At 46.0% G+C, this 27,498-nt stretch overlaps 1 protein-coding gene across 2 annotated transcripts in view; it reads right to left on the reverse strand.

Moving 5' to 3' along the window:
• ARHGEF7 (Rho guanine nucleotide exchange factor 7) overlaps nucleotides 1–27,498 on the reverse strand; it is a 326,826-nt gene that overhangs the window by 291,751 nt on the left and 7,577 nt on the right. For both annotated transcript variants that reach the window (XM_082244774.1, XM_082244775.1), the window contains exon 2: nucleotides 2,879–2,962. In XM_082244774.1, the coding sequence (XP_082100900.1) occupies nucleotides 2,879–2,962 (84 nt within the window). The remainder of the gene's footprint in view (nucleotides 1–2,878; nucleotides 2,963–27,498) is intronic.

Here is a 27,498-nt window from a genome sequence, read left to right on the forward strand (position 1 = left end):
AGAGCGAGAGACCTCTGATGACCGGGGGAGAGAGAGCGAGAGAGCGAGAGACCTCCGATGACGGGGGAGAGAGAGAGCGAGAGACCTCCGATGACGGGGGAGAGAGAGAGCGAGAGACCTCCGATGACGGGGAGAGAGAGAGCGAGAGACCTCCGATGACAGGGGGAGAGAGAGCGAGAGATTTCTGATGATTCGGGGGGGGAGAAGACCTCTGATGATGGGGGGGGGAGAGAGAAGAGACACCCCTGATGACGGAGGGGAGAGAAGAGACACCCCTGACGACAGGGTGGGGGAGAGAGAGAGACCTCTGATGACAGGGGGGAGAGAGAGAGACCTCTGATGACAGGGGGGGGGGGGAGAGAGACCTCTGATGACAGGGGGGGGGAAAAAAAGGGGGGAGAGAGAGACCTCTGATGACAGGGGGAGAGAGAGGGAGAGACCTCTGATGACAGGGGGAGAGGGAGAGAGCGAGAGACCTCCGATGACAGGGGGGGAGAGAGAGCGAGAGATCTCTGATGACAGGGGGGAGAGAGAGGGAGAGAGGAGAGACCTCTGATGACAGGGGGGGAGAGAGAGAGAGAAGAGAACCTCCGATGACAGGGGGGGGAGAGAAGAGAGACCTCTGATGACAGGGGGGGGGAGAGAGAGACCTCTGATGACAGGGGGGGGAGAGAGAGAGACCTCTGATGACAGGGGGGGGAGAGAGAGACCTCTGATGACAGGGGGGGGGGGGGGAGAGAGAGACCTCTGATGACAGGGGGGGGGGAAGAGAGACCTCTGATGACAGGGGGGGGGAGAGAGAGACCTCTGATGACAGGGGGGGGGAAGAGAGAGACCTCTGATGACAGGGGGGGGGAAGAGAGAGACCTCTGATGACAGGGGGGGGGAAGAGAGAGACCTCTGATGACAGGGGGGGGGAAGAGAGAGACCTCTGATGACAGGGGGGGGGAAGAGAGAGACCTCTGATGACAGGGGGGGGAAGAGAGAGACCTCTGATGACAGGGGGGGGAAGAGAGAGACCTCTGATGACAGGGGGGGGGAAGAGAGAGACCTCTGATGACAGGGGGGGGGAAGAGAGAGACCTCTGATGACAGGGGGGGGGGAAGAGAGAGACCTCTGATGACAGGGGGGGGGGGGGAAGAGAGAGACCTCTGATGACAGGGGGGGGGGAAGAGAGAGACCTCTGATGACAGGGGGGGGGAAGAGAGAGACCTCTGATGACAGGGGGGGGGAAGAGAGAGACCTCTGATGACAGGGGGGGGGAGAGAGAGACCTCTGATGACAGGGGGGGGGGAAGAGAGAGACCTCTGATGACATGGGGGGGGGAAGAGAGAGACCTCTGATGACAGGGGGGGGAAGAGAGAGACCTCTGATGACGGGGGGGGGGAAGAGAGAGACCTCTGATGACAGGGGGGGGGAGAGAGAGACCTCTGATGACAGGGGGGGAAGAGAGAGACCTCTGATGACAGGGGGGGGGGAAGAGAGAGACCTCTGATGACAGGGGGGGGGGGAAGAGAGAGACCTCTGATGACAGGGGGGGGGGAAGAGAGAGACCTCTGATGACAGGGGGGGGGAAGAGAGAGACCTCTGATGACAGGGGGGGAGGGAAGAGAGAGACCTCTGATGACAGGGGGGGAGGGAAGAGAGAGACCTCTGATGACAGGGGGGGAGGGAAGAGAGAGACCTCTGATGACAGGGGGGGAGGGAAGAGAGAGACCTCTGATGACAGGGGGGGAGGGAAGAGAGAGACCTCTGATGACAGGGGGGGAGGGAAGAGAGAGACCTCTGATGACAGGGGGGGAGGGGAAGAGAGAGACCTCTGATGACAGGGGGGGAGGGAAGAGAGAGACCTCTGATGACAGGGGGGGAGGGAAGAGAGAGACCTCTGATGACAGGGGGGGGAGGGAAGAGAGAGACCTCTGATGACAGGGGGGGGAGGGAAGAGAGAGACCTCTGATGACAGGGGGGGAGGGAGAGAGAGACCTCTGATGACGGGGGGGAGGGAGAGAGAGACCTCTGATGACGGGGGGGGAGGGAGAGAGAGACCTCCGATGACGGGGGGAGGGAGAGAGAGACCTCCGATGATGGGGGGGGGAGGGAGAGAGAGACCTCCGATGACGGGGGGGAGGGAGAGAGAGACCTCCGATGACAGGGGGGAGGGAGAGAGAGACCTCCGATGACAGGGGGGAGGGAGAGAGAGACCTCCGATGACGGGGGGGAGGGAGAGAGAGACCTCCGATGACGGGGGGGAGGGAGAGAGAGACCTCCGATGACGGGGGGGAGGGAGAGAGAGACCTCCGATGACAAGGGGGAGGGAGAGAGAGACCTCCGATGACAGGGGGGAGGGAGAGAGAGACCTCTGATGTGAAGTTTAATTTCTCGAGGCAGTTGTGTGCATGGTCTCAGGCTTGCCATTGAGTAGTAACATTGAAGTATCTGACATTATAGTCTGGGGTACCTGGGTACCCTGAGATGCATACATTTACTAACAGATTCACACCACTTACTGTACCTGAAATACACTGAGAAGTAACATTATTCCTAATGCCCCCCTCCCCCATGCATTCAGCAAATGTGGGTGCATTAGTGGCCACCAAAAACTATAGTACAGCGATACCATGCAGTTTGGTGTGGCACAATTGTAAAATGTGCGCCTGCCATACTTTTCCTGCATGTTTGCCAACTCTTTGAAAGGAATGCTTTGTGAAATACATGTGTGCTCTGAGGGTGCCCCAGCTGGAAAATGATGAAGAATGCTGCTATAGTGAAGGAGCAGTGATTTCTACAGCAGGGTCGGGGTGAACTGAGGGACAACATGCCAGCTGGGAGCCCTGTGTCACTGACTTGTATGAGGAGAGAGTGAAGAGGACAGACTCACTTCCAGGTTGAATGCGCTGCAGCCCTTCAGGAACTCCCTGATGTTTCCCAGGCACTCGGCCTCTGTGCGCGGCTCCGGGTACACCTGTGGGGACACACAGAGTCAGACATATACAGTGCGCTCAGTATATACAGTATATACACTATACTCTGCCCCCTCCTATAATGTCTGCACCTTCTGCTTTAATCCTACCAGGAAGCGAATCCCAGCTCAGGAAATGACGTGTTAGGAAGAGCCCGGCTCCCCCAATGCGGTGCCGGGGGCAGAGCTGCAATTCTACCTGACTCGGGAATCACTGGAGGAGACAACCAGCCCGACCAATCACCGAGCGTCCGCATTAACCCCATCACTGCCGCAACACACATACACACACCATTGGTCATCTTCCTTATCGCTGCACGAGACAGCATCCCGAGGAGCAACACGGGGACAGCAACTGGAAGAGTCACTGAGATTGCAGGATATCACCATCTTATCATCCAGCAAAACGTACCATTCTCAATTCCATTCATGTAATCATGTGCATACATGTGACAAGAGTTCAAACATGGGATCCTACATTACAGTATTACAACATTGGATCATACCTTACAATACAATAATTGGTCATAGGCTATGAGAAACAATGGATCATTGATTAGTATAAGCAACAGATTACTATAAACAATGGATCATAGATCACTATAAACAATGGATCATATAATATGATAAACAATGGGTCCTAGATCACTATAAACAATGGATCATAGATCACTATATCAATGAATCATATTTTATGATAAACAATGGATCCAAGATCACTATAAACAATGGGTCATAGATCACTATAACAATGGATCATATAATATGATAAACAATGGGTCCTAGATCACTATAAACAATGGATCATAGATCACTATAACAATGGATCATATTTTATGATAAACAATGGATCCTAGATCACTATGAACAATGGATCATAGATCACTATAACAATGAATCATATTTTATGATAAACAATGGATCCAAGATCACTATAAACAATGGGTCATAGATCACTATAACAATGGATCATATTTTATGATAAACAATGGATCCTAGATCACTATATCCAATTGATCCTAGATCACTATAATCAATGGGTCATAGATCACCATAAACAATTGATCCTAGATCACTATAAACAATGGATCTATGATACGATAAACAATGGATCCTACATTATGATAAACAATGGGTCATATGTCATGATAAACAATGGATCCTAGATTACTATAAACAATGGTTCATACATTACGATAAACAATGGGGGATATGTTATGCTAAACAATGGGTCATACATTACAATAAATAATGGCTCATACCTTAGGATAAATAATTGATCATATATTACGATAAACAATGGATCATAGATTACTAGAAACAATGGATCATAGATTAATCGAAACAATGAATCATACATTATAATAAACAATGCATCATAGATTACTAGAAACAATGGTAGTTCATTGAAGACTACAAGCCGATAGCTGCATACTTTTTAATGCAGATAGTCCTGTCAATCAGTGATGCAGCCGATCGGGGGGGGGGGGGGGGAGAGGACAGCTAGGGAGGGAAAAGAACATGCACATGGAAGCGCCAAAAATAGTGCAGGAACCTTTTCAAAATCGGTGCAAGTCAGAGTTGCACCAATATGAACAAATCCATAGCCAGAACTAGGGTGCAATTTGTCATGTGACCTTGATCTGTCAAATCGCATGACAAGTTGTGTGAACAGGAGCTAAATTGTCAAACCCTTCGGGGATTTTGATTTCCAAGTGATACACATTTCATGGAAACAATTGCTGGTTCCTTTGACACTGATGTGTTTTTGCTACGTTTTTACCTTGCTAAATACGTAATAAAAGTATTTTACTTTAACTCCTATAGGACTCTTAACACCACAGCACTGCTGGTGCGGTGTGTTTTAAAAAGGTGTGCATGCTGCACCTTTGGTGTGCAATTCAAAACTGCACCAAAAATGCAGCTCCCTGTTGAAATGAATGGAAAGCATGTCACAATGCACCGCAGTTGTGTTTTTGGTGTGTTTTTTTCAATCACATGTCCATGTTTCACAGGTCCATGCTGGAAGTCATGCACCCACAAAACGCCCTGGAAATGCATCAAAAACGCATTGTGCATTCAAGCAGCGGGTTGGACAAAACAAAACAAACTGATCCCCCCATCCACACAAAGGAGTTGAATGAAGCAATCTCCCCAAGGAATTCCCTTGATTTACAGAGATTTTCTCTCACTTCGTGTTTGGCTATGGGAAAGGAAGTGAAGGGAAATCTCTGCAATAGGACAGAGATGGCGAAAAAAAATCTGATAGGAGTTATAACCCTCCATTACTCTATACAAAAAAAAAAAAATGCATCATGCTTACTGTGATTTTCTTTTCCTGGTGCCTATCTATGGCAGCATACATGTCATAGTAGCCCCGCCTACTTCCGCCCACAAGACTATAAAATGTTAACACCCACACATCAGCCCATTTCCCATACATCGCTAGGAACAAACTGGGTGGCTTTGGTATGCTGATATGGATAGGCACCAGGAAAATAAAATTACGTAAGTATCCAATTTTCTGTTTTCCTGGTGCCTCCATGGCAGCATACGTGTGAAATATCAATAACCAGCTATCGTGGTGGGAAGCTTCAGCAAGGTCCATCATAAGAAGTGAGTAAGCTACTGGCTTCCAGCCAAAGACAGGTGTAGTGAGGACTACTTAGCCCCAGTGCTGTATTTTGGCCCAGGCCAACAAGGCCCAGGCCTAGGGCGGCACTTTGCAGGGGGGCAGCAAAGAAACTGCCCCTCCTCCACCTGAGTCTCTATTGACCACTGGTTGCTAGAGCCACCTCTCTCATTCCCCCCTCTCTCTCAACCCCCTCTCTCTCACTCTCATCCCCCCTCTCTCTCACCCCTCTTCTCTCTCTCTCCCCTCTTCTCTCTCTCTCATCCCTCTTCTCTCTCTCTCATCCCTCTTCTCTCTCTCTCTCTCTCTCTCTCTCTCTCACCCTCCCTCTCTCTCTCATCCCCCCTCTCGCTCTCGCTCTCATCCCCCCTCTCGCTCTCTCTCTCTCTCATCCCCCTCTCGCTCTCCCATTCTCTCACCCCCCCTCTCTCTCTCTCTCTCACCCCTCTTCTCTCTCTCTCTCTCACCCCTCTTCTCTCTCTCTCTCTCTCTCTCTCTCACCCCCTCTCTCTCTCTCTCTCTCTCTCATCCCCCCTCTCTCTCTCTCTCTCTCTCTCTCTCTCTCTCATCCCCCCTCTCGCTCTCTCATTCTCTCATCCCCCTCTCTCTGTCTCTCTCTCTCATCCCCCCTTTCTTGCTCTCTCATCCCCCCTCTCTCTCAACCCCCCCTCACCCATCTCCCTCTCTCTCTCTCCCTCACCTACCCCCTCTCTCGTGAGATCTCAGGGGTTCATGCTGGGACTTGTAGTCCTTCAATTTTGGAGGGAGCCACATCCATTAAAAAAGAAGAAGTGGGGCAAAGTTACATAGGTGGGGGAGGGGGGTGCCCAATTTTAGTCTTGCCTAGGGCAGCACAAAACCAAAATACACCACTGCTTAGCCCATCAATAATGCTGAATAAATGTGCCAAAATGGAACCGGATTGGCTCCTCTGCCTGTCATGTTGTCTGACATCTCTGCATACGGTGTCGGATTCTGGTAGGGGAACGTACAGTAATTACTTTCAGGGGTTGCAGCCCGGGCCATATAGCGGGAGCTTTTAACTAACTTTAGGAACCGTAAGGTGATTGTGCTCTGGAGCCTTCTACCATTGTTGGTTTCTAAAGGAACTAGGTACAGCTACTTTTGCTAGCTAATAACTATTTTCAAGTGTGCCATCATTGATCTGGGTTTATTGAAGGAGTACTTTACCAAAGTCGGACAAAGCAATCTCACTATGGGATAGGCAAACAAAGGCACACAGGCTCTTGATGCCATGACAACAGCAAGACTGTAAACTTGCATGGGTCCAAAAACAAGGCACAGAAATTGCTTAAGGCTACATTCACACCTGAGCGTAGCGTTTTCGCGCGATTTTTACCGCGATTTACAGGCGTTTTTACAGGTGTTTTTTGTGCAGGCGTTTTTAGATTGAATAGAGGCCAATGGAAAACGCCTGTAATCTGCCCAAAAAGAAGCTCATGTACTTTTTTGAGCGTTGGGCGTTTTGCTCGCAGCGTCAAAACGCTCAGATGTGAACAGGGGCCATTGAAATGAATAGGATTTGTCTTGTTGGGCGTTTTGAGAGCTGATCCTACAGCAGAAAAACTCCCCAAAAACGCCCCAAAACGCCTACATGTGAACAGAGCCTAAGGGATGGGAATAGAGATGGGCCCAGGCACACGTGGGACCCCAGCCCCAATAAACCCACCCAATCCCACCAAGACGCTTACACCGCACACCGCCAACCACAGGCAGGGAAACATCCCCGGCCCGTGTAGCTGTGGACTGGGTAATGCCCCACCGCCCGCCAAGACCCCGAACATGCCCAAGCCCACCCCCAGATGGGAACATTAATTATCTTTGATTCCCACCAAGCAAGAAAGTCTCCCAGGCGAAGGGAGGCAATACTAATTTTGTATTTTTCTATGAAAAACTTGCATCTGAACCCAACCCTTTAAAGCTGTTGTGTAGGTGATACCTTTTTATAGCTATGCACTGGTCCTGTGGGTGGAAGTAGGGGGGGCTACTATTACATGTATGCTGCCATAGAGGCATTAGGAAAAAAGTTTTGCCTATAGTTCTACTTTAAGAGTGTACTACCGCTATTCCTATAAAAAATGGGTATATGACCAGCATAAAAATCCAAGATGATTGACAATCCCCCCTCCAATCCAATCATTGTGTTTATGGTGTACAACCTGTCTAGCATGTCACTACAAGACAGGAAACATTTCAAGCAACTCAGGGACACAATGTAGCTGCCATAACGCCACACTTCATGGCACATCTAGAAATATTACAAATGTTGCAGGATCTTACCATTTTATCATTTTGCACGTAAGTATCCATTGCTCACAGCTATATATTTCTTCTTTGGAACCCTCTGCCCTTTGTCACTGTTCAGTTATCCCTGAAAAAAAATACCTCTAAAAATATTTCTGCTATTTAATTATAAAATGTTATATGGACCTTGGCAACAACCCAGTCAGTTACCTCTTGTACCTAAATGACTTCCCATTGAGAACTTACAAAAACCTTACTAAAGTGGGGTACATAATAGTAGAAAATCTGCCGAAAATTCCCATCCGAGGTAAAATCGTACGATTTTCGGCTATTGTGTACACAACTTTCGATGCCGACATTTTCAATGAAAAAAAACGGAGGGACAAACACCAAAATGTTTATCGTCCGTCCCCAGACGACCAATTTTCGTTTAATGTGTATGCAGTACGCGAAAAATTGGATACGAAAGACCGCACATAATCTGAAGTTGCTGACGACCCGAAAAAAATTGGACGAGAAATTTTGTGAACATTATGCACTGTCAACTAAAAACGGTAATGAACGCTGAGCATGAGAGAGAAAAATCAGAGGATATTTCGTCCGATTTCTGTCAAGTGTGTATGGGCCTTAAGGGTCTGTTTACACTGGCGGCAGCCCTCGTTGTCTCCCAGACAGTGGATTGCTTTTGAGAGGGTGGTTGACAGGCGGCTGGGAGGCAATAGGTTGCCTCCTCAGCACCTGTTTTAACTCCTAAAAGCCTGCGCCACAGCCCGCCATTGCGTTCATTGCATTAGCTTTATTGGGTCATGTCTGACAGCGGTACTGCCCATCGAACGTGGCAGGGGGTAACATTTTTTTCCCCTCTTCCCTTCAGTAAATACGTCTTGATATACTGTATATTATTTATAAATTCAACAGCTACTCCGTGGCAGTTTTTAGTGCAGATAGGGACAACATCCCCTAGAGCGTGTTTACACCTTTATGGGTGTGAAATCACATTGCATCAAGGCAGCCTATTCCTTTTTAATGGGCTCTCACTACACCTCAATGTATGAAAATAATGCAAAAACGCCCCTGCCCTATTTCTTTCATTAGTTACAAAGTTACATAGTTAGTCCGGTTGAAAAAAAACACAAGTCCATCTGGCTCAAGCAATAAAAAACAAAAAACAGTAAAAAAAAAAAAAAAAAAGCAACCATTAAATTCCATATACACAATCCCAGGGCTTGACAAATTTTCCTGAAATCTAGGAGCAAGCTAAAAAAGTTAGGAGCCAGTTTTTTTTTTTTTTTTAAACTAACAACCAAGCTTTATTTAATAAAACGGATACTAAATTTACACATAAATACGACTAGAACCCCACTCTCCTCTATAGCGCAATTGGATGAAAACAGACTGTCTGTCTCTTTCCATCCGATGCCATCTGATCCGATCCACAGGATGGATAGAAAATAGAACCACCATCCATCTGCTTTTGGCTGACAGGATCAGATGGCGGGAGATTACTGCTCCATAGAGGAGAATGAAGGGTCTGATCAGGTCTGCCTGAAAAACTGACAGGCGGACCTGTTCAGACAGCCCGTGTGAAAGAGGCCTTCGGCTGTGGCATGGCGATGAGGAAAAAAAAAAAATATATATATATATATATATATATATATATATATATATATATATATATATATAATTTTTTAATAATAATTGGAAAAAAAAGAAATATTTATTTTTTTAATAATTCAAAAAAAGAAAAAAATATTATTATTTTTTTTTTTTTACATTTAAAAAATAAATTAAATTAATAATAATAACCACACTCCCTGTCAAAGGTAACTAACTGGACAGGGAGATGGTAATGCATTGAGAACAAACAGGCAGTGGAAACAGTCATTACAACAGTCATTACTCCCGGCCACCACAAGACGGCGCCAGTTCCCCATTGGAAGCTTCTCTCACCTCAAGTAGGCCAAAAAGCCGGGGCCTCAATTTTCGGACGGCGAGGAAGTCCGTGCACTCCGTGCGCGTAAGTCCGTGCAAAAATGACAGGACACCTTCTGCAGGGCACCCCAGGCACCAGGTCGCTAATTCTAGTCGCAAATGCGACCTGGCGCCCGGGGTTTGTCGAGGCCTGCACAATCCTATACCCACAACAGTTGATCCAGAGGAAGGCGAAAAAACCCCAGCAAAGCATGGTCCAATTTGCTACAGCAGGGGAAAAATTCCTTCCTGATCCCCCGAGAGGCAATCGGATATTGCCTGGATCAACTTTACCTATAAATATTAGTACCCAGTTATATTATGTACACCCAGGAAAGAATCCAGACCTTTTTTAAATTAATCTAGTGAGCTAGCCAGAATTACCTCTGAACACATTTTCACAGCTCTTACTGTGAAGAAACCTTTCCGTATTTGGAGACGAAAAAAAAAATTTTAAAAGTACAAAAATATCGGCTGATACCGATACGCGATGACCAAAATATCAGTATCGGTATCGGCAATGAAAAAACGATATCGGTCGATCACTAGTTTGCACACATCTACACTGTGAATAATGTACTGGAGAATGTTCCCCTGGTTGGTTAGAATGCAGTCATTTAAAAAACTTGGAACGTTTAATGCCGCTTTAGAGAAAAAGCTGCCTCTTTTTTATGTAACTGAAAACAATATGACCTCTTCTCTCTGCTGTCCTAATCACAATAGGAGTACAATCAGGGGTGTCCAAACTACGACCCTCCAGCTGTTGCGGAACTACACATCCCATGAGGCATTGTAAATCTCTGACATTCACAGACATAACTAGGCATGATGGGAATTGTAGTTCCTGAACAGCTGAAGGGCCATAGTTTTGGACACCCCTGGTCAGTACATAATACAGATGAAAACTATAGATCAGGGGTCCTCAAACTACGGCCCGCGGGCTACATGTGGCCCACCAGGATCCTGAACCCGGCCCGCAGGCCAGGATCGGCATAGGGCTGACTGTCGGTCACTCACTGAAGCTGTAATATGCTTCAGAAAAGGGTGGACCCGGGGCGCAGAGCACTGCGCCCTAGCCCACCCATTTGTGTGACAATAGCAAATGAAAATTCCCTATTGTCACATGGATCCTCCTCCTGGCCAATCAGATTGGCCAAAAGGCGAAGCCATGCCATTGGCCGAGGAGGAGGCGGGAGGACTCGAGAAGACGCGGGGGACTGAGGAGAAGCCACCCGCCACTGCAGTTAAGTGCACTGTTCTCTCTGGCAGTCTCTGCACGCTGGTCGCTTTGCATTGAAAGGGGACACGCTGTGGTCACTCTGACATTGAAAGGGGGCACGCTGTGGTCACTTTGCATTGAAAGGGGGCGCGCTGTAGTCACTCTGGCATTGAAAGGGGGCACGCTGTGGTCACTCTGGCATTGAAAGGGGGCACGCTGTGGTCACTCTGGCATTGAAAGGGGGCACGCTGTGGTCACTCTGGCATTGAAAGGGGGCATGCTGGGGTCACTCTGGCATTGAAAGGGGGCACGCTGTGGTCACTCTGGCATTGAAAGGGGGCACGCTGTGGTCGCTTTGCATTGAAAGGGGGCACGCTGTGGTCGCTCTGGCATTGAAAGGGAGCACGCTGTGGTCACTTTGGCATTGAAAGAGGGGAAAGCTGGGGTCACTCTGGCATTGAAAGGGGGCACGCTGGGGTCACTCTGGCATTGAAAGGGGGCACGCTGGGGTCACTCTGGCATTGAAAGGGGGCACGCTGGGGTCACTCTGGCATTGAAAGGGGGCACGCTGGGGTCACTCTGGCATTGAAAGGGGGCACGCTGTGGTCACTCTGGAATTGAAAGGGGGCACGCTTTGGTCACTCTGGCATTGAAAGGGGGCACGTTGTAGTCACTCTGGCATTGAAAGGGGGCACGCTGTGGTCACTCTGCATTGAAAGGGGGCATGCTGGGGTCACTCTGGCATTGAAAGGGGGCACGCTGGGGTCACTCTGGCATTGAAAGGGGGCACGCTGTGGTCACTCTGGCATTGAAAGGGGGCACGATGTGGTCACTCTGCATTGAAAGGGGGCACGCTGTGGTCACTCTGGCATTGAAAGGGGGCACGCTGTGGTCACTCTGGAATTGAAAGGGGGCACGCTTTGGTCACTCTGGCATTGAAAGGGGGCACGTTGTAGTCACTCTGGCATTGAAAGGGGGCACGCTGTGGTCACTCTGCATTGAAAGGGGGCATGCTGGGGTCACTCTGGCATTGAAAGGGGGCACGCTGGGGTCACTCTGGCATTGAAAGGGGGCACGCTGTGGTCACTCTGGCATTGAAAGGGGGCACGATGTGGTCACTCTGCATTGAAAGGGGGCACGCTGTGGTCACTCTGGCATTGAAAGGGGGCATATATATTTATATATATAAAATAATAAATATTGTATTGTTTTTTTGTGCACTGCAAATAAAATATGCGCATTGGAATTTGTTCATTTTTTTTTCAAACTATAGTCCGGCCCCCAACAGTGTCTGAGGGACCGTGAACTGGCCCCCTGTTTAAAAAGTTTGAGGATCCCTGCTATAGATGGTACCACTGCCTAACAGATGTGTGTCGTACCTTGAATGTTCTAAGCAATCCCCCTACCCCACCAAAGTCTGACTCTGCATACAGAAAGCTACACATATAGGGATATTTTTTAATGCCGACCTTGAGAATTGAATTTACTTTGTGAAAAATCATGTTACTGCATTGGATTAATGAAGTCTTAAGCGGCTTCTATTGTCATGTTTTAATAACCCCAAAATATATGCTGTGAGGTTAAAATGTGAATAACACTGCAAGAAAAAATATTTTTTTAATATTTGACCTTTTGAAAAAGCAGATCTATTTTTGAATGTCCTTTTATCAATGACACTGCCAATGAGATTGGACAGTCTGAAATGATGCCCCCAGGCACACATCAATTCATCATGTTGAATGAAACTATAATCTACTTAGAACTAGTGTCGGTCAAGAAAAGATCCGTGAGTCATTTCTAGTAATAATAATACTTACAGTGCTCTCAGACTGTCATCAATCAAAAGAGATGACATGTAAAGAGAAACAGTTGATTTACATACTATAGATCACATGATTCTTAAGTGAAAATAGGAATAAAATTTCCTTTAAACGCATGTTTTGTTTTCTGATCCCCGAGTTTCCAATAATCACTGCCTTACTAAAATGCTAGTAAGGATTTAAATGTGCATTATACATGCGTAGGGCATCAACAGTGAGCGTTATTACGTTTATTTTTCAGCGTGTTTTTTCTTTGTAACCATTATGGAAGCAATCTAAACAAAAATCACTGAAACTGTAATTAACTATTTGGGTTTATGCACACAAACAATAATCCAACGTATTGCATAAAAATAGAAGTTTTGTGTTAGGGTAATACGCTGGGCGTAATGCGCTGTGCGAATAAATGTCACTGCAAAGACGTAATGGCGTACAGCCATTGACTTGTATGGCAGGCTATACGCAGCACTTGCAGCTCCCTGGGAAATTTACACTGGACATATAATGTTTATATAATGTTTAATGTGCTTTCTTACTTATGCAGGCCAGACCTGTGTATGTAGGAACTGTTAATTATCTTAAAGCCCAACTCTGGGTACAAGAATAAGGAGTAATGTTTACCTTACTCCTCACTCCTCCATCAATGCAACCTCTCCTGCAACACCGATCATGCCTGCATACCTACCTCCTCCATGTCCAATGCAGGGTTAAAGTGGTATTAACTACCTCCCACCCGGGCCATAGTACATATACGGCCAGGCGGGAGTCTCGTCCTTCTGAATGGACATTCCGGAACGTCCTTCAGAAGGAGAGAGATCGCGCCACCGCGGGCACGCGCAAGCGGCGCGATCTCGATGTGCCTGTGTCCCTCGGACACAGAGCAACGTCATTCGGCAGGAGGGCCCTGTGATTGGCCCTCCTGATCACATGACGGCTGTGTCCAATCACAGCCGTCATGTAATGTAAATAGAGCCGTTGTAACGGCTTCGATCTCTTCTCCTCCTGACAGATCCTGTCAGTGAGGAGAAGAGAGATGATCGGTGCTGCTGCCGGGGTGATCAGTGAGTATTTCTAATTACTCACTGATCACAGGGGGGGTCTGTGCTGGTAATCAGAACATTGATTACCAGTGCAGCCCTGGGGGGGGGGAGGGGTGCCACTAAGCCACCAGGAATGCCCACCCATGACCACCAGGGATGCCCACTATGGCCACCAGGGATGGCAAGCAGGGCTCAGAGAGCCCCCCAGTGCCCTCCCTATCAGTGTTGCCCACCAATGCCATCTATCAGTGCTGCCCACCAGTGCCGTTATTGCCATCTATCAGTGCCGCCCACCAGTGCCCATTATTGCCCACCAGTGCTGCCTATCAGTGCCCATCAGTGCCCCCCATCAGTGCCACCTATCAGTGCCCATCAGTGCCCCCAATCAGTGTCCATCAGTGCTGCCTATCAGTGCCCATCAGCGCTGCCTATCAGTGCCCACCAATGCTGCATATCAGTGCTATCTATCAGTGCCACATATCAGTGCCCATCAGTGCCACCCCATCAGTGCCACCCCATCAGTGCCACCCCATCAGTGCCACCCCATCAGTGCCACCCCATCAGTGCCTGTCAGTGCGGCATCATCAGTGCTCATCAGTGCAGGAAAAAACATATATATTTACAAAATTTTATAACCTAAACAAAAAAACCTTTTTTTTTTTTTCAAACTTTTCAGTCTTTTTTTATTTGTGCACCAAAAAAGAAAAAACCTGACGGTGATCAAATACCACCAAAAGAAAGCTCTATTTGTGGGGAAAAAATGACACAAATTTGGTTTAGGTACAGTGTTGCATGACCGCGCAATTGTCATTCAAATTGCAACAGCGCTAAAAGCTGAAAATTGGTCTGGGAAGGAAGGGGGTTTAAGTGCCCTGTATTGAGGTATTTACCCAAAACGAAAAATGTATTATTGCAGCTATCCAATCATTAGATAGTGGCTGCATCTTTTTTCTTTTCTTTGGCTTTTTCCCCTTTGTGAATACTTGATGATCTAGCCAGTAACATATTAGTGAGACACAGCTCTGGAGAAATGATCATAGGAGGCACAGCAGACAGCAGCATTGTCACACTGGGTGGGGGGCAGGGAGTTTTAAATGTGTTTAATTTAAGTGATTACGTCAAGGAACCAACCACAGCCCAGATCAGAGGAGAGAAGAGTGTAGTGCCAAGTCCTGCCAGAGTGGGGTGGGTGAAAAGTAAGTAATACATTCACTTAAGATGCCCCTTGACCTAACAAGCATTTTTTTTTTTATATAAATTTTATTAAATTTCCAATCCAGAATATACAAAACAGATCTAAAACATTTATAAATACTTCTCAATTTACTAAACTGCCCTCCTCCTTCCCCCCCAACCTATCGCCCCCCCCCCCCTTATACCTCTTGTACCCGTTGTTGTGCTTCACTTCACCGTCATCTCCTTTAACTCAATCTATCCTTTATCCACCCAAACCTCTATATATTTATTAGTCTTTTTAAAGTGTTTGTCCATTGCCTCCATTTATTAGAGAAATTCTCAACCTGTTCCTCATCTCTACTACCCAAATACTCCATATTATACACATATTCTATTCTTTTAGGCTACGTTCACATGTTAGCGTAGCGGATCGCGGGCAGAATCACTGTGATTCTGCCCGCGATCCGGAAATCATTGCAAATCGCAGGACGCCTGTGATTGTTTTTCGGAGTGTTAGTATAGTGCTTTCGACAGCCGATTACAGATTTCCAGACGACAAAATCTGGATGTGCAGGCTATAAAATTTTTATCGTACATCAACACGTGTGATTTTCATCTAATTTATACAGTTCTAGTCCGAAAAAAATCGTAAGAGCAAGACTAGGCATGCTCAAAGACGAAAGAACACACACAAAACAATTCAACACATGACATCACTTCTGAAGTTGAATTCTGTCGTACGGGAATTTTCGTATGAAAGTAACCTCTTCACTTTCCATATGAGACTAGCATGCTCCACTTTAACTACTAATTACAGCACTGGCAGTGTGGATTTTAAACTTTACCACTAGAGGATTTTGCTGTCTTATGTCCAGGCCACTTTTTGCGATTCGGCACTGTGCGAATTTAACTGACAATTGTGCGGTCGTGCGATGCCCTACCCAAACAAATTTACGTCCTTTTTTCCCCCACAAACAGAGCTTTCTTTTAGTGGTATTTGATCACCTGTGCGATTTTTACTTTTTGCGCTATAAACAAAAAAAAGAGCATAAATTTTGAAAAAATAACAATATTTTTCACATTTTTTTATATGAAATTCCCCCCAAAAAAATGTAAAAATCAAATTTTTTTTCAATTTTTGGCCAATTTGTTTTCTGCTACCTATGTTTGGTAAATAAAATCACAATAAGCATATTTTGATTGGTTTGAGCAAAAGTTATTGCGTTTACTATCTAAGGGAAAGATTTCTGTCATTTTTGGTGTTTTTTTTTTTAACGAGTAATGGCGCCGATCTGCGATTTTTTTTTACGGGACTGTGACATTGCGGCGGACAGATTGGACCCTTGGCTGACATTTTTGACACTTTTGGGGGTACCAGTGACATTACTGCAGTAATCAGTGCTATATATATGCACTGTTACTGTAAAAATGACACTGGCAGGGAAGGGGTTAACTTTATTGGAGAGGGAGGGGTTAATGTATGCCTGGTGCTTACTAACGTGTGTGGGGGGAGGTGACTGTGTGACACAAGGACAGATCCAGGGTTCAGCTATGCTGAACACTGCAATCTGTCTCTGTTTGTCACTTAGGAGATCCGCCCGCTTGTGTTTACACAAGCAGGCGGATCTCCAGACTCGATTCCCCGACGATCGGGGAAGAGCGGCGGCGATCGCCGCTGCTCCTCCCCTGGCCCGACTCCGGCAGCGCCGCCCAGAAGGGGAGGAGTCCAGCGACGTAGGTCTACGTCGCTGGACGGAATCGAGCCACTTTGCCGCAGTACAGTCCCAGTGACTGGTCAGCAAGTGGTTAAATAAATGTGTTTTGTCATGTTCCCACGTCTGACTCCCTCCCAAAATTATTATTTATGACATCACGTTTGCACTAAAATGCATGTCAAGCACTAATATTTTTGATGAGTGGTAATATAAAGATAGTTGAGAGATCAGATGCTAAAAAATATAATAAAAGCCCTCTTTCGCTAGATGTTGCATCATAATCACATTAAAAAACATCCCATTTCATAGTGTAACGGGGGAAATGTCTGTCAACCAACTGGGAATGGAAATCAGATTGAATGTTAATCAAACAGGTTATAAAACCTATACCAATCACTAAAGCTTTCTTCTGATTGACCGTGTCGGCTCGCCTACCACTCTATATGGAAAGAACCACGGCTGAGCTGAGAATTCATGTCTATGAAGGTGTCAGCTGTCATAGGTGTCAAACGATGATCAGGTTGTACCTGCCAACACCTCTCATGTCTATGTCAAGTCATAGAGAGATATATAAATCAGTATATTATTCAAACCATCTGTGCTGACTGGAAGCTGAAATTTAGGATAGAATTTGCATTTATATACGTTTTAAAGTCTTAAGCGATATCCTTATTCTTCAAAATCCATTTGTGAACAGCCACTACTTAATGGCCCTTTAAGGTATCAAGGCTGAGGCCTGGCAATAGGTAGCTCAAGAACCAAGCAGTACATTGTGGGGTGCAGATAAAAAATGTGAGCCTACCTAAAAAGTAGGATCTTTTATTGGAAGTGCTCTAAGGATCCTGTTCTAACACAGGTAGCTGACACTATGGTATCTGCTATTTCATAGCAAAACTTTTGGGCGTATTTAAAAAGCTGTGAATGACCATTTTACCCACTGTTAGTTAATACCCACTACTGAGTTGTTCACCTTCATCCACTGGGGTTTAAAATGCATATTCGCTTGATGGGGTAATGTTTGCCATTATTCACCACACATCTGGATTTCCTACTCGCTATAACTTGAATTAAAGTTTAAAGTGGAAGTTCAGCCTAAAACTAATTCCAAACCCCACTGGCAGCCACATTCGAAGACTAATCTATCTAACCCCGTAAAGCTAAAATCGCTATGCATGCCTTTTCTGCAGTTTATCCAGTCCGGTATTAAGCAGCAGATGCTGTGTGGAAGAGACAGCCGACAACAGTTGGGAAATACCGGGGAAGTAACGTCACACACAGAGTTATTATGGAGCGTCCATTGTCGGCTGCCTCTTCTGCACCCACCTCCACAGAGAAGCCACCGCTGACAGCTCAGCATGGGACCGGATCGGAGAGGCTGCAGAAAAAGTATGTATAGCGATTTATGCTTTACAGGGTTAGATAGATTAGTCTTGGATTGGGGCTGCCAGTAGATTTAGAGTTAGTTTTAGGCTGAACGCCAACTTTACCTACTTGTTGACCGTAGGATGTCCACGGACATCCTTGGGTTGCGGCAGGTATACCAGGATGATGCCTGCACCCACAGGCATTATCCCAGTTTTACATTTTTCAGCCAGCTATTCCCTAACATGCAGAAGTGATTTAAAGCGGAGTTCCACCCAAAAGTGGAACTTCCGCTTTAGGCAATGCTAACCCCCTGACATGCCACATTTGGCATGTAATTTTTTTGGGGGGGGGGAGCGGGTACCTAGTTTTGACAGGTACCCGCTCCCACTTCCGCTCGGAGCGCCGCAGCACCCTGAGCGGAAGTTCTCCTCTCCCCCTCCCTCTCTGCAATCTTCTGGGACATGTCAGAGGTCCCAGAAGATTGCCGGCCAATCATGACGCATAGCGCAACTCACGCATGCGCAGTGCGTACCTGGCTGTGAAGCCGCAAACTGTCACAGCCGGGTGCCCACACCAGTGATGCCGGCGCCGGAGAGCAGAGAGGGAGAAAAGCGAGGCTTCGAGCGGCCGCATCGCTGGACCGTTGGACAGGTGAGTGTGTTAGGCTGGAACTCTGCTTTAAGTTGCTAAATAGCCACTCAATCTCTTCTGCGGGTAGCGGAAGGAGTGGGGGGGGGTGACATGTTAGGTATCTATTTACTGAGCGCAACATCATCTTTCACATTATACAAAAAAAATTGGGGTAAATATTGTGTTTTGTTAATTCATTAAAGTGTTTTTTTTTTCCAAAACAACTTTGTTTAACCACTTGCCGTCTGCTCACTCGAGCACTACTGCGGCAAAGTGGCTCGTTATCGTCTGGCGACGTATACCTACGTAAACAGTAAACAGCGGGGGCGCGCCGCTGGAGGCTCGCCCCCGCTGTTTTCAGTCACAGCGGGAGTCGGGCCAGGGGAATCGAGTGTGGAGATCCGCCTGCTTGTGTAAACACAAGCGGGCGGATCTCCTAAGTGACAAGCAGGGTTAGATTGCAGGGTTCAGATCTGTCCTTGTGTCACACAGTCACCTCCCCCCACACACGTTAGTAAGCACCAGGCATACATTAACCCCTCCCTCTCCAAAAAAATTAACCTCTTCCCTGCTAGTGTCATTTTTACAGTAAAAGTGCATATATATAGCACTGATTACTGTAGTAATGTCACTGGTACCCCCAAAAGTGTCAAAAATGTCAGTCAAGGGTCCGATCTGTCCGCCACAATGTCGCAGTCCCGCAAAAAAAAAAAAAAATCGCAGATCGCCGCCATTACTCGTTAAAAAAAAAACACCAAAAATGACAGAAATCTTTCCCTTAGTTAGTAAACGCAATAACTTTTGCGCAAACCAATCAAAATACGCTTGTTGTGATTTTTTTTACCAAAGATAGGTAGCATAAAACAAATTGGCCAAAAATTTAAAAAAATTTTGATTTTTACATTTTTTTTGGGGGGCATTTCATATAAAAAATGTGAAAAATATTGTTATTTTTTCAAAATTTATGCTCTTTTTTTGTTTATAGCGCAAAAAGTAAAAATCGTAGAGGTGATCAAATACCACCAAAAGAAAGCTCTGTTTGTGGAAAAAAAGGACGTAAATTTTGTTTGGGTATGGCGTCGCACGACCGCGCTATTGTCAGTTAAAGTCGCACAGTGCCGAATCGCAAAAAGTGGCTCAGACGTAAGACAACAAAATCCTCTAGTGGTAAAGTGGTTAAAAAACTGCTACACAAAGACCGCGTGACATAAAAAATTAGAATGCCCATCATTTTATTCTATAGGGCCTCTGCTAAAAAAAAATATATATATATATATATATATAATGTTTGGGGTGATTTTCCAGCAAAAAAAAAAGTCTATTTTTACATGTAGGTGCGAAGTGTCAGAATTGGCCCGGATAGGAAGTGGTTAAGTACAGGTTCTGTAGGATTTTTTCCCTGAGCAGTTCTGTATTCTCTGAGTAGAACATACCATTGTTCCTCTTCTTGTTAATGGTCCACCTCCTCCCATTCATTACAGATGCAGCTGTTGAGGGGACCTCTCCAAAAAGACAACTGACCCTTCATCCCCCTCTGCAGCACTGCCTAAATATTACAGTAATGCGCCTGACAGCGGGCACTCCAGGGCAGTGCGCTCTCCCCAGTCCAGCTGTGTTCAGTAGCGGCTATCTCCGAGAATGCGCAGTATGAAGTCTCTTTCTCTAGCTGAGCTCATGAAGGGCCAGGGACTTTTGTGGAGAGGCCCCCCCCCAACCGCTGTCCACCCTCTGCACCAGCTGCCTAGGGAGATTATAACCTCTCTAAACATGTCAGGTGAATGGACAATAAAAAAAGATAAATCTAGGCCATGGGAGATGCCTAAAGCCTCGTACACATGCGTCAAAAATTGGCAGTGAATTTTCGTCCAACGACCGATCTGACGATTTTCGGCTTGTTAGTATGATGCTTCCGACAACAGACTCCGACTTTTCGGCCGAAAAAAATCTGGTGTGCAGGCTATAAAATTTTTGTTGGCCGTCAAAACACGACTGATTTTCCGTCAGTCAGTACAGATTTCGACAGTGAAAAATCTAATGAGCAAGACTGGGCATGCTCAGAGAAGAAAGAACACAAAGAAAGTAAACCAACACTTGACATCACTTCAGAAGTAGAATTTTGTCGGGTGAGAAAATTTGTGTGCAGTCTAGGCACATTCCAACCAACAAAGCACCACTCTGGACAAAAGACGGATGATCGGTCGGCCGATAATCGTTGCGTGTGTACTAGGTTTAAGGCCCTGTTCACACCTGAGTGTTTTTCAGCTAAAATGCTCATTTCTGAATTCTCAAAACACCCAACAAGCAAAATCCCATTCATTTCAATGGCCCCTGTACACATATGAGCGTTTTGTCACTTGAAGCAAAATGCCTGAAGTTCAAAAAAATACATGAGACTCTTTGGCAGATTACCAGCGTTTTTGTTAACTGTCAATGCCTGCCTCCAAACACCTGAAAGAAACGCCTGAAAAACGCCCGAAAAAACGTCTGAAAATGATACGCTCAGGTGTGAATGGAGCCTTAATATATCTGCTTGTTATAAATATTCCCCATTGTCCATGTGGCTTTCCTATATACACACAGAGCCCCCATGGAATTCCTGCCTCGAACAATCAGACAGGAAGAATGAAAAAAAATGACATCCCTTGCTATTCTTCTGATGTCAAAGCTGAGCAGATCCAAAGCCAGATCCCACAACACAATTGGTGCCTCCCCTATATTGTTCTGTTAGCTGCGCTGTCAGTTAGCATGATGTAGTGGAGGAAGACAATTCTTTTCAGTGTACCAGATGCTACGATGCAAATTAGCTTTTCTTGCACTGCAAAGAAAGTAGGTGAAAACTCAAACAAGTTGTATTTAGAAATGATTCTAACAGGTCTGCATTTTCCATTAGGCCCCTTTCACACGGGGCAGACTCTGCCAGGAGTCTGTCCACTGATCCCCACTTAGCAGACAGATGGCTGCTCCATGTGCGCTCCTCCTATGTCGAGTAGCCTGCTCTCCTCTCCTCCTTTTTTTTATTTATTTTTTTCTTCTTTCTCCTCCCGCCAGGAGATCCAAGAATACACCACTATCATATCCTCCATATGGGAGCAGCTGGAGTTCCTGTTGCAATCTAAACAATGGAATAGGCATACATACATGCATGGAATGGACTATTAAATAAGATGTATGTAACACATCAAAATTTATATCACTCTATAACAGTATTGTATGTACACATCAATACTAATATTATGTCTACTATTATTGTCATTCATAGACTTGGTGACTAATCCTTGAAAAAGGCCATTTCTGGCCAAAACGCGTAGGATAACACAACAGACCCCTCTCTGAACACAGTTCCCTGCTTATGGAACAACAGAGAGAATAAAAGTCTGACAAAGTCACTCTTTTCACCTGTCACATACTTTCACACCTTCTTCTCACCTTTTAACATCGACCTTCACCCATGTCACTAAATGCTCACTAATGGGACTACCCATTTAACTTGTAAATTGTATTATATTGTAAATAGTTCAAAATAAAGTGTTTACTTTTTACAAAAAATCGTTTCACCTTGCCCTTAAAGTCCCAATCTCTGGGTTTGAGGCACCCAAACAAACCTTAGCATTGTATCACGGGACGACGGCAAACAACAACTATCCGGGCCATACAGAGACCCCCCTCTCCTCTATGGGCGGTCAGATGTAAACAGGCCGCCTGTCCGTGTACACCCAACTTCCATTCCATCCACTAAGCGCGCGGGGAACGGATCACCATCTGTCTGTTTTTAGCGGATCAGATTAGATGTCGGCGGGTGGAAATGGACACATATTCGTTTATTCGTCCAATCAGGTTTGTCTGAAAAACTGACAGACGGACCCAATCGGACCACCCACGTGAAAGGGGCCTTGGATCTGGATCACACCTGAGCGTTTTGTAGCGTGAAGTTTGAAGCTCCAAAAAAATCTATGCATCTCTATGGTGATGTTTTACATCTCCACTCGAAAAGGCCTGCAGCTGAAAGTTTTGGAGCTACTTTTGTAGCTCGATGTGGGCAGATTGATGCGTTTTAAGGAGTTTTGAGTGCCATGGAATATGCGAAAGGGGGGCTCCTATAGCCCCCACTTTCACATGGGATGGCGGAAGGGAATAGGGACCCATTAGCTTTCATTCAGCCATATTGTTAGGTAGTTTAAAGCTGAGGTAATGACCTTTTGACTCCCTCAGCCTCCCTAGCCCCCTTCCCGCTCTGAAGATCCCGCTCTTTTCCCGTATCTGGGCAGCTTAGGCTAGGTAGCTAGGCCGTTATTAATCCTTACTAAATTTAGCAGCAAATGAGGCCCCTTCCCGCCTTCCCTCTCCCGCCCTAGGAGCCCACCAGTACCTGAGTTTGGGGCTTTTTAGGCAGGGTTCCGTGCTCAGGGGCTCAATCCCTCAGGATATCTCATACCCAGCGTTCCCCTCCCTCTCTCTCCTTGGTTTGTTGCGGCTACAATATTAACTGGTTGGGTCACCTCTGCTTTGCAGAGGGGGACGATTTGTTGGTTGAAGGATGGTATGTTTATGTGGATATATTTATGGTACAACCTGAGTTGTTCATGACTAGGTTGTGGTTGTGATGTTAATTATATTTGGTGATTTTATTTATGTTTCGCTACCAGTTAGGCTACGTTCACGTGTTAGCGTAGCGGATCGCGGGCAGAACACCGCGATTCTGCCCGCGATCCGGAAATCATTGCAAATCGCGGGACGCCTGTGTGTTGCTGTTGATTTGCAATGGAACCCCAAACGTTGTGCGATGTTGCCGCGATTTCTGACTGCCGAATCGCGGTAACATCACGCAAACAAAATCGTGGGTCGCATGGCGCCCAAAAAAGGAACAAGAGCTTCTTTGGGGCGTCATGCAACCCGCGATTTTGTTTGCGCAATGTTACCATGATTCGGCAGGTGGAAATCGCTGCAACATCGCACAGCGTTTGGGGTGCCATTGCAAATCAACAGCAACACACAGGCGTCCCGCAATTTGCAATGATTTCCGGATCACAGGCAGAATCGCAGTGATTCTGCCTGCGGTCGACTATGCTAACATGTGAACGTAGCCTGAATAAACAGCCGCAGCCTTTAGGCTGCATTCACACTTGAGCGTAGCGTTTTTTACCATGATTTTCAGGCGTTTTTGGAGGCAGGCTTTGACATCTATCAAAAACGCTGGTAATCAGCCCAAAAAGAAGCTCATGTACTTTTTTCAGCTACAGGCGTTTTGCTTCAGGCGTTAAAACGCTCAGATGTGAACAGGAGCCATTTAAATGAATGGGGTTTTACTTGTTGGGCGTTTTGGAACATTTTTTTAGCGTTTTTGGAGCTGAAAAACGCTCAAAAACGCCCAGGTGTGAATGGAGCCTTATACATCCAAACCATTTGTCTGAGTTGCCTTATTTATTTACTTAATTATTTATTTATTTATTATTTATTGTTTTAATTGTATGACAAATAAGCCCCCATTCACACTGGGGCAACGCTACTTCACACCGCGACCTCCGAGGTCACGGTGCGAGCAGCGCGCCGCTACCTCGGAGCGGCCGCCACGGACTTCGTAACATTGAAGTCTATGGCGGTCGCCTCCTGGTCACCCCAAAGAAGCTCCGGACCCTTTTTCTGAGTCGGAGCGACTTGTGTCGCTCCTATCAGAACGGGTCCGCAGCTTCCCTATGGGAGGCGACCTGCGGCGACCTGTGAGGCGACCAGGTCGCCTCACAGGTCGCCCCAGTGTGAACGGGGGCTTAGAGTTTATTGTATAATATATTCATCTTAACTCCTTCCTGCCATTCCATTGCACTGGTGAGTGCGCAAATGCGCATTTTTAGGCTACTATTTCCACACAACAAGTGATGTCACAGATGATACTGCTCTCTATAGGCTAATACAATAAGGGCAGACACTCAAACGCTGTAACAAAACGCACCTAAACACGCACAACAAAATGCACAACAAAATGTGCAAAAACGACACGCATAAACGCGGCGCTCAGGTGTAAACGCTGCCTTAGATCTGCGTTCATGTAAGATACATCATGGAAAATCACAGTGAGAGTGGAATCCTCTGTTTATTTTCTCTTTATCCACTTCGCTCCTGAAGACAGTCCTCAAAATATAAGAAGTGGTTAGAAATGCTGACTAGGCAACAATAGTGATCTTACTTTGAATTCCTGTGTCACTTCCCTGTGACCTTTAACCCCAATCACTGTGTCTCCCTGTGTAGCAGATACATTGTAGCCTAAAGCCCCGTACACACGTACCGATGGTCGGCATACAAATGTTCCTCTTTTCTCCCCGGGATGTCGGTGTCTGCTGAAAAGTGCAAAGACAGCACAAGGACAGCACAAGAATTTTGTCCGCCGACTGCAGAAGTGATGTCATGTAATGGTTAACTTTCCCTGTGTTTTCTATTTTCTGAGCATGCCCAGTCTTGCAAATCTGCGGTCTGTCGGCCGAATTGTGTACTGACAGGCGAACAATCGTCCGTTCTGGTGTCGGCATACAAATATTTTCATGTTTGCAAGAAAGACTTTTGTCCGCGGATTGTGCGCAGACATCTGTCGGAGGCACCATACTAACACGCGTACAATCGGCAGATCCTTCGTCCACCGACGTTTGTATGCCGACGATCGGTACGTGTGTACGGGCCTTGAGTAATGTCCCACTCTGTATAAAACGCAGGCTGAATTCACACTGGAACAAACCGGAGCACTTTACCTCTCCAGGAGCCATACAGTAGGGGGCGGTGTGGAGAGCGATTCACAGCATTGCACAGCTCCTTTTTTTTTTTTTTTAACAAACTTTATTTGAAGTGTACAAAGGAAAACTTCAATTATGTCGCTGTGCAGCAGCAAGATGCGCTGCACTGCTGTGCAGTGACTTTGCGATCCTGTACAGTGTGCTGCGATAAAATAGTTTTCTGTGTGTCCTAGCAGTGATCAGCGTTTTACACTACAGTAAACACAACACAGGGATTTATTTACTAAAGGCAAATCCACTGTGCACTACAAGTGCATTGCAAAGTGCAGTCGCTGTAGATCTGAGAGGAAGATCTGAAATGAGGGGAAGCTCTGCTGATTTCTATCATTCAATCATGTGCAAGCAAAAATGCTGTTTTTTATTTTCCTTGCATATCCCCCTCAGATCTACAGCGACTGCACTTCCAAGTGCACTTGTAGTGCAGAGTGGATTTGCCTTTAATAAATAAACCCCATAGTGTGAATTAAGCCTTAATAAATATAAATAAAGGCTAATCCCTTGCAAGAGCCAGCCCTTTAAAAGGCCAATGATGCCGAAGGCTGGTAAGAAAGTCTCCACTCACTCACTTTATTTGGCTGCAAATTGATGACATAATCGCATAGCTCCCAACTGTCCCCGATTTCGAGGGACTGTCCCCGAAATGGAGCTAAGCACCTCTGTCCCTCTTTCCTCCTCATTTGTCCCTCATTTTGGTCTGATCTATATCGTTGTATATAAAATGAACTATTTATCTAGCAAGGCTCGTTTCACACTGGAGGCGGCTTCAAAGTCGCCGACTCTAAAGCCGCCCGTACAGCCCGACCTAAGTGCAGCTTGCAAACAACTTCTTAAATAGAAGTCAATGCAAGCAGCTCCGAAGTCGCCCCCAAATAGTGCAGGAACCTTTTTCTAAGTCGGAGCGACTTGAGTCGCTTTAATTAGAACAGTTCCATTGCACTGAATGGAGTGCGACTTGTCAGACGACTAAGTCGTCTGATAAGTCGCCCTAATGTGAATCGAGCCTTACAGTGGTAAACCTTTCATCCAATACTTAAATTGCTGCATTTGCAATTTTTAAAAGCCAATATAAAGGATTAATTTTGGTTTAAAAAAAAGCACTTGTGGGATTAACCAATAATTTTTTGTAAATAATTCTCCTTTATAGGGGTGTGGCAAGGGGTGTGTCCTGTGCCTACATACTTTTGCCAATAGGTGTCCCTTGTTCCCAGCTCAGAAAAATGGAAGGTATACATAATTGGGAGCCTGTCCTACCATACCAGCATCTGGTGGTAAGTAGTTGAGCATAACCTGTCGGTGACAACCCGGTCACAGTTCTGGGGGTGCCGATTGAGTGTGCCCCACAAAAACACATGGGCATTAAGGCCCACCTGCCTCAAGGTTAATATTGCTATGTACAGTATTAACTAGATCAACAATAATTGAGGACCTATTTAAGGCCCCTTTCACACTAGTGCGAATTGTCCCGCGATTTTGGACCGCAAAATCGCATGACAAGTCGTTTTCCATTATTTTCAATGAGCCCCATTCATATCAGTGTGTTTTGAAGTCGCACCGACTTCAAAGTAGTACCTGCACTACTTTGCCACGATTTGATTGCGTTTTGAGCCATAGCCATAGCCATTGCTTTCAAAATCGCGTCAAAATAACGGCAAAGTCTCGTCAAAATCGCGCCGCAAAATCGCGGTAAAATTGCGTCGCATAAGTGTGAAAGGGGCTTAAATCTATGCGTATTCCTAGAGGTGTATTTTTTGGAGCAAAGCATTGGTGCTTTGTTATGCGCCAATGTGCATTTCCTGTGGGCTTTGACGCGGGTTGATGAGCATTTTCAGTGCATTTTAAAGCTTAGAATTTGGAGTGGATAGCGTTAAAATATATTGACCAAAGCTTATTATTACATGTTGCCAATGCATAAAACGCATGGTATATTTGT

The sequence above is a fragment of the Pelophylax lessonae genome (genome assembly GCF_965119305.1).
Source record: "Pelophylax lessonae genome assembly, chromosome: 2".
NCBI classification, from domain to species: Eukaryota; Metazoa; Chordata; class Amphibia; order Anura; family Ranidae; genus Pelophylax; species Pelophylax lessonae.